This window comes from Oncorhynchus masou, unplaced genomic scaffold (genome assembly GCF_036934945.1).
Source record: "Oncorhynchus masou masou isolate Uvic2021 unplaced genomic scaffold, UVic_Omas_1.1 unplaced_scaffold_4647, whole genome shotgun sequence".
Classification (NCBI taxonomy): Eukaryota; Metazoa; Chordata; class Actinopteri; order Salmoniformes; family Salmonidae; genus Oncorhynchus; species Oncorhynchus masou.
Genome location: NW_027016880.1, coordinates 769 through 8490, shown reverse-complemented (window position 1 = coordinate 8490; position 7722 = coordinate 769). Strand labels below are relative to the sequence as shown.

Genomic DNA, 7722 nt, shown 5'->3' with positions numbered 1-7722 from the left:
GATCTTCTTAAGAATCGTTTTACATCCGCACCTATTCTTGTTACACCTGACATCTCTAGTCAGTTTGTTGTTGAGGTTGACGCGTCAGAGGTGGGCGTGGGAGCCATTCTTTCTCAGCGCGCTCTCTCTGACGGCAAGGTCCATCCTTGCGCGCGTTTTCTCTCATCGCTTATCGCCGTCAGAACGTAACTATGATGTTGGTAACGCGAACTGCTCGCCATCCGCTTAGCCCTAGGCGAATGGCGACAGTGGTTGGGGGGCGACCGTTCCTTTTGTCGTTTGGACTGACCATAGGAACCTTGAGTACATCCGTTCAGCCAAACGACTTAATGCGCGTCAGGCTCGTTGGGCTCTGTTTTTCGCTCGTTTCGAGTTTGTTATTTCTTATCGTCCGGGCTCAAGAAACACCAAGCCTGATGCTTTATCTCGTCTCTTCAGTTCTTCTGAGGTCTCCACCGACCCCGAGGGATTCTCCCTGAAGGGCGTGTTGTCGGGTTGACTGTCTGGGGAATTGAGAGGCAGGTAAAGCAAGCACTCGCTCACACTCCGTCGCCGCGAGCTTGTCCTAGGAACCTTCTGTTCGTTCCCGTTCCTACCGTCCGGCCGTTCTTCAGTGGGCCCACTCTGCCAAGTTAGCCGGCCACCCCGGCGTTCGGGGTACGCTCGCTTCCATTCGCCAGCGTTTCTGGTGGCCCACTCGGGAACGTGACGCGCGTCGATTTGTCGCCGCTTGTTCGGTCTGCGCGCAGACTAAATCTGGGAACTCTCCTCCTGCCGGCCGTCTCAGACCGCTTCCCATTCCCTCTCGACCGTGGTCTCACATCGCTTTAGATTTCATCACCGGACTGCCTTCATCAGCGGGGAAGACAGTTATTCTTACGGTTGTCGATAGATTCTCTAAGGCGGCTCATTTCATTCCTCTCGCTAAGCTCCCTTCTGCTAAGGAGACGGCTCAGATCATTATCGAGAATGTTTTCCGAATTCATGGCCTTCCGTCTGACGTCGTTTCCGACAGAGGCCCGCAGTTCACGCCTCAATTTTGGAGGGAGTTTTGCCGTTTGATTGGGGCTTCCGTCAGTCTCTCGTCCGGCTTTCATCCCCAGTCTAACGGTCAAGCCGAACGGGCCAATCAGACTGTTGGTCGCATTTTACGCAGTCTTTCTTTTCGTAACCCTGCGTCTTGGTCAGAACAGCTCCCCTGGGCAGAGTACGCCCACAACTCGCTTCCCTCGTCTGCTACCGGTCTATCTCCTTTTCAGAGTAGCCTCGGGTACCAGCCTCCGCTGTTCTCATCTCAGCTCGCCGAGTCCTGCGTCCCCTCCGCTCAGGCTTTTGTCCAGCGTTGCGAGCGCACCTGGAAGGGGGTCAGGTCGGCACTTTGCCGTAATAGGGCGCAGACTGTGAGGGCCGCTAATAAGCGTAGGACCAAGAGTCCTAGATATTGTTGCGGTCAGAGAGTATGGCTCTCCACTCAGAACCTTCCCTTAAGACAGCTTCTCGCAAGTTGGCCCCGCGGTTCATTGGTCCGTTCCGTATTTCCCAGGTCATTAATCCTGTCGCAGTGCGACTTCTTCTCCCCGCTATCTTCGTCGCGTTCACCCGGTCTTCCATGTCTCCTGTGTTAAGCCCGTTCTTCGCGCCCCGCTCGTCCCTCCCCCCCCATCCTTGTCGAGGGCGCACCCATCTACAGGGTTCGTAAGATTTTGGACATGCGCCCTCGGGCCGTGGTCATCAGTACCTAGTGGATTGGGAGGGGTACGGTCCTGAGGAGAGGAGTTGGGTTCCCTCTCGGGACGTGCTGGACCGTTCGTTGATCGATGATTTCCTCCGTTGCCGCCAGGTTTCCTCCTCGAGTGTGCCAGGAGGCGCTCGGTGAGTGGGGGGGGTACTGTCATGTCTTGTTATGTCTGTTCCTGTCCTTTCTCTTCACTCTGTCTCTCTCTGCTGGTCTTTTTAGGTTACCTTCTCTGTCTCTCATTCTTCAGCTGTTCTACATCTCCCCTAACTAGCTCATTCACTCTTTCACACCTGTTCTCTCTTCCCCCTCTGATTAGGTCTCTATTTCTCTCTCTGTTCCTGCTACTTTCAGTGTCTGATTCTTGTTTGTGTTTTTGATGCCAGAAGCAAGCTGTCGCCTCGTTTGCTTCCACCTTGTCCTATCCTGTCGGAGTCTGCCTGGCAGGTGCATCCTGCACTATACTACGTTCTTTTTGTTCCATTGTCAACGTTGGAAGAGGATTTATGCCATTCCTGTTTTTCATTAAAGAACTCTGTTTTCTGTTAAAACCGCTTTTGGGTCTTCACTCAAGTACATAACATGAGGGGCATCCTCACCCACCAATCGGATGTTAGTGGAACAGGTGAGTAGACCAAGAGAGAACAGACATTTTACTGGGTGGTGTGTTTAGCTGGCCTGGCTGTGTGTGTGAGGATGTTGACATTTACATTTTAAACAGCTAGGTCATCATGGAACCATAACAGAGCTGCAGGAGCTGGTCTACTTAAGTCTACTGGGAGACAACAAGCTCTTCACTGTTCATACAGTCCTGTGTCTGTCTGCTAGTCTGAGGGTAATTACATATAGGATCGCAATCACTAATACTTTTCATTACAAACTAAACCTTTCTACAAACATATACCAAATGAAGCATTATCCACAGCTAATCAACCAGGAATAGTTAGACAAATGTCGACAGCAGGGACGTCAACACAGCGGGTTTGGCCGGCTGGCTGCTTGGTCTGAAACCAAAACAAAGCAGTGACCATGTGTCATTACTGAACCACTGAACACTGTGCGAGAGGAGGAATGTGATCAAACCTGCCCTTCAGGAAATAGGGGAGAAGAGAGGGAGAAAGAGAGGGCAAAGTGATACCTGTGGGGAGAGATTTACGCTGTCTACTTCTCTCTCTTTTTCATGCTGGTGGTCCCATATTCTGTTTCAACCTTGTGTTCTCTTTCTCAATTTTTCTGGATGGGGCTGGGGTGAAGTAATTGTGGTGGTCACTTTCTCACTTACACCCACTCTCTCTCTCTTTTCTCTCTCTCTTTTCTCTCTCTCTCTCCATTTCTCTTTTCAGCCAGGGCAAAGAAAGCCGCAGAGAAGGAGGCCAAAGCCAAGAAGCAGAAAGCCAACAAGGCGCCCAAAGCCCCAAAACCCACTAAAAAACCCAAAGCCACCAAGGCACCCAAGAAGCTCAAGGCCACCAAGGCACCTAAAGCCACCAAGGCACCTAAGGTCACAAAGCCCAAAGCTACCAAGGCCTCCAAGACAACAGCATGGAAGGAGGAGGGGTGAAGCCGGTGACCAGAAGCCCCAGTCTGGAAGAGGAGGAGGAGAAACTCCTGATTGAGCTGGGCTGGGACAGACGTACGTATATATATATGAGGACATCTCTGTTCTAATCTGTTCCCTATGAGTTGCTTTTTTTCATGTCACACCTTTAAAAACAAGCAGGCCATGTTAATTAAGGGGCGGCAGGTAGCCTAGTGGTTAGAGCGTTGGACTAGTAACCGAAAGGTTGCTTGATCGAATCCCCGTACGACAGTAAAATTCTGTCTTTCTGCCCCTGAACAAGGCACTTAACCCACTGTTCCCTGGCCATCATTGTAAATAAGAATTTGTTCTTATCTGACTTGCTTCGTTAAAAAATAAAATGTAGTGGTACAGTATAATCATTAATTTGCAATGTGAGACGACTGAGCCAATTTGACTCTGTGTTGTTGTATGTGTTGTCTCTGCCCAGTAGACAGCAGACCCTCGGGACACACACCTCTCTCTGCTGGCTCCAAGACCCTGACAGAGCATGGTCAAGATTACTGGGACACCAAGCGTATGTCTGACATGACTCAACAATCTATCACTTTCAATCCAGTCTTCTCTGATTTGAAGCATGAATTTAGCTTTGCAAAGATCATAATCATATGTCACCAATAAACTATTACAACAAAAGCAAAACACTCATGTTGTCAAAACCATTTCTAATGTTTGTGAAAGTTGAGAGGAAACACATTGATTATCCTGTACAATACTATAGTTCAGCCCTCTAAGACATCTACATTTCTGTTACCATCTCTAACAGTAGACAGAGAGAGGACTACCACTGAGGTCATCATGTATGTATCAGGTAAATAGCCCATCACATAACACATGAATTGGGCGGAACTCGAAACGACACATTTTAATAATTCAAGGTATTTACCATGCATGCACATGTTCTTTCAGAGGAAACCACAGTGCCTTGGTACGAAGAGTATGATTATGCAGACTGTACGTACATTACACGTTATGTCTGTCTGTCTTTCTTCCTGCAATTGTTTGGTCATGTATGATCACCTGTACAATCAGCTTGTACTGTCTGCATTCGTTGTGTGATCGTGTTGGTAAGAGCACCCCTCTCTAACCCCCCGTCGAACCTCTCTTAAACTCTCTTTAATCTCTCTCTAACCTCTGCTCTCTCTCTCCACAGTGGCAGCTAAACAACTCAAGGAGGAGGCAGAGAAAGCTCGTAAGGAAAAGGAGGAAAAAGGTTGGAATCTCTTTTATCTATCTGACAGAGAGAAACCTGTAGCCCTGTCCCTTTAGGGCCCCCTTATGTGTTAATTCACTTACAGCGATGACCGGATTGTTTATGCAACAAGAACCATTATAGCCTGTAGATTGCAACGTTGTCAGTGTTGGGGAGTGGAGGGAGGAAAGGACTGTGGCAGTGTGTGAGAGAGGGGGATGGATTGAGGAAGAGAGAGAGGGACTGGGCGGGAGAAGGATAGAAAGAGAGTTTATCAAAACAGCTACTGCCATGTGTTGGGGCCCTGGGCCGGTAGACATCAGTAAGATAGACTGGGGAGAAGGGGAATGGAGAAAAGAGGAAGGGGGAGAAAGGGTAGGAGGGTGTTGGGGGTTATTTTGAGTGTGCAGGACTGCAGGCTGTCTGCTTGAGAAGAGGTTTCAATTGTATACTGAAAAATCAGTATAGTTTCATTGGATAAAGTGAAACATATGTTTACAAGAATATGCAGACTTATTGGAGGGAAAACAGAATGGCAGTGACTGTAATATTCAGTACTCTACTAGCAGCAGCACATGTGGAAGTATTTGATGCTTGGTGAGCTGGAGAGCCATGACCGTGTGTAAACATGCCTAGTCGCATCTTGTTTTCCCATCATGCATCACAGTGAAGCGGCTGGAGGAAGAAGTGGAGGAGGGAGAGGAGGAGAGGCTGAGGAAGATCCCAGTACATGCCGAACCCAAGAGTAAGAAAATCACCTCAACACTGGTTTTCATCTTTATTCATGAGCAGCTTCAACTTCACTTGAGGGGCGGCAGGTAGCCTAGCGATTAAGAGCATTGGACCAGTAACCAAAAGGGCGTTGGTTCGTATCCCAGAGCTGACGAGGTGAAACATCTGTCGATGTGCCCCAGGACAGACTTGGGAAAACCTGCCTTACATGACTGTCTATTTCCTGCAGCTGGACTGTTGGCCTTGTTTTCTCCTGTCTACTGTAACAACCTGGCTTTCTCCCCAATCAGACTTCTGGTCCCGCCAGAAATACATGTTTTACTGTACAGTCAGACGAGGAGACGACTAACATTTTCTCTCTCTTTCTCTTCCTCTTACAAGCACCAGATTACAAGCACCCATAAAAAGGAAAATGGTCGCTGCGAGCTTATTTTTTTTTACGCACTTGAAAACAATCAATTCTCTTTTCACCCTTTCAGAATCTACAAAAGCATTGTGTGCATGTGTTGGTCAGTGTGCGTGCTTGCCTGCGTGTGTATGTGTTTGTGTAAGATGTGGTCAGCATCAACTGAGTGTTTTCAGCCTGTTGCTCTTGACGACTACAGACCAAAATATTTATCCGACAGAAACATTTTTGTAATCTTTATTTGACAATAAAGCAGATAAAACAAAAATGATTTTTGTTTAGTTTTTTGGAGTGTGTCACATGATTTATGAGTTGTTTTGTTCCTAGAATGCCCTCCTCTAGGTCTGGAGTCCCATCGTGTTGACGATGACCAGCTGCTGGCCTCTTCTCAGTCTCACCACGGCTTCTCTGCTCAGCGGGGCAGGCTCAACATGCAGGTAAACATGGTACTACATTACACTGTTGTGTAGATATACGGTGTACTACACCATAGTGTCACGTTCTGACCTTAGTTCTTTTGTTATGTCTTTGTTTTAGTATGGTCAGGCGTGAGTTGGGTGGGTTGTCTATGTTAGTTTTTCTATGATTTGCTATTTCTGTGTTTGGCCTGGTATGGTTCTCAATCAGAGGCAGCTGTCATTCGCTGTCCCTGATTGAGAACCATATAGGCAGCCTGTTTTCTATTGTGTTTCGTGGGTGATTATTTTCTGTTCTGTGTTTTATGTATGCACTGTACAGGACTGTTTCGGTTTCATTTCGTTCTCTTTGTTGTTTTATTATTTAGTGTTCTGAGTTATAAATAAATATAATGAACACTTTCCACGCTGCGCATTGATCCTCCGATCCTTCTTACTACTCCTCCTCAGAAGAGGAGGACGAGAATCGTTACACATAGTACTGCCTCATTTAAGTCTCACCACAGCTTCTTTGCTCAGAGAGGCATGCTCAACGTGCAGGTACACACAGTATGATACACTATCACTGGCGTACCAGACGCCCCCCGCAGCCCCCGCAAGGTGGCCCACTGGCTATGGGGGCACCAAACCCAATAATAAAACAACAACAATAGCAACAAAAACAATAGGATATGAACATGTCATATGCCATGGCAAATATGTTGAGAATGACAGGAAATTAGCTTTAAAAGAGCAACATTTTCTCTCAGCATCATGGCAAAATGTGTAGAATAGCATGAGATTATCTATAATAGCACATTTTTCTCTTTCCCCCATAGTTAAATGTGTATAATTCTAGGAAGTTAGCTGCTTCCTCCCCTTGCGGACCTTGTGTGTGTGTGTGTGTGTGTGTGTGTGTGTGTGTGTGTGTGTGGTGGGGGGGGGGCATACACCATAGTACGGCAGTTTATAGATACAGAATGTTGTAATACCCATTATACTTGTTGTATTCTAATGTTCCTATATACAAACGCACAAACCAAATCATGAGAAATGTCAGGACACACACAGCCCCGACACATCTGACGAGAGAGGGGGCTATTTTGTCTTCCCAGAGCTCTGGTAATGAGGAGGGTGTGTACGGGGGTGCGTGGTGTGCTGAGCCAGAGGAGAAGAACCACTGGTTTGAGGTGGACGCTCGCAGAGAGGTGGAGTTCACTGGAGTCATGTACAGGGCAGGAACTCAGACACAGCGTAAGTCCTGCTGCCTGGTGTCACTGCACTGGGATCACTGCACTGTGGTCACTGCACTGTTCACACAGCCAGGACCAGGTGGAATCCCCATTAACCTGCACAATTGATTTGAAATGAACAACACATGAAATTAATCCAAACCAAACAGCATATACTGTACATCAATAGGTTGAGTTACAACAGAATGCTGTAAAAGGCGATTATAGAGAAAATGTCAAAGGAAATGGAATCTTACCTGTGGAATCATCTGGCATTTTGAATGTTAGAGATACATGTTGGATATTCGTATGACTTGTAAAGTCTCTCTCTCGCTCTCTTTTTCTTCTCTCTGAATTTCAGGGAAGATTTTGTGTCCACGTTCTACTTGTCCTTCAGTAATGACAGTCGTGATTGGACGGTGCTCCATGATGGCTATGCTGAGTGGGTCAG

The 7722-nt window shown here is 47.3% G+C and overlaps 1 protein-coding gene and 1 long non-coding RNA gene across 3 annotated transcripts; both read left to right on the top strand.

Moving 5' to 3' along the window:
• Positions 1 to 2480: 2480 nt before the first annotated feature.
• On the top strand, positions 2481 to 4116 carry LOC135539310 (uncharacterized). 2 transcript variants are annotated; one of them, XR_010455604.1, is made up of 4 exons: positions 2481 to 2570; positions 3079 to 3368; positions 3745 to 3831; positions 4081 to 4116. It is a non-coding gene; the product is annotated as an uncharacterized LOC135539310 (long non-coding RNA). The 2 variants fall into 2 exon arrangements; XR_010455603.1 differs by lacking the exon at positions 4081 to 4116 and having other exon boundaries at positions 3745 to 3951.
• An 85-nt stretch (positions 4117 to 4201) lies between these two features.
• Positions 4202 to 7400, top strand: LOC135539309 (adipocyte enhancer-binding protein 1-like). Its single transcript, XM_064965128.1, has 5 exons — positions 4202 to 4268; positions 4468 to 4527; positions 5174 to 5251; positions 5972 to 6081; positions 7155 to 7400. The coding sequence occupies exons 1-5, from the start codon at positions 4202 to 4204 to the stop codon at positions 7398 to 7400; spliced, it is 561 nt and encodes a 186-aa protein (XP_064821200.1).
• The last annotated feature ends 322 nt before the right edge of the window (positions 7401 to 7722 follow it).

Bases quoted from the DNA above. Each gene is read 5' to 3' on its own strand.
- LOC135539309 (XM_064965128.1), top strand. From the start codon at position 4,202: ATGCATGCACATGTTCTTTCAGAGGAAACCACAGTGCCTTGGTACGAA. The intron at 4,269-4,467 runs GTACGTACATTA...CTCTCTCCACAG, and splicing joins AGAGTATGATTATGCAGACT to TGGCAGCTAAACAACTCAAG. The intron at 4,528-5,173 runs GTTGGAATCTCT...CATGCATCACAG, and splicing joins TAAGGAAAAGGAGGAAAAAG to TGAAGCGGCTGGAGGAAGAA.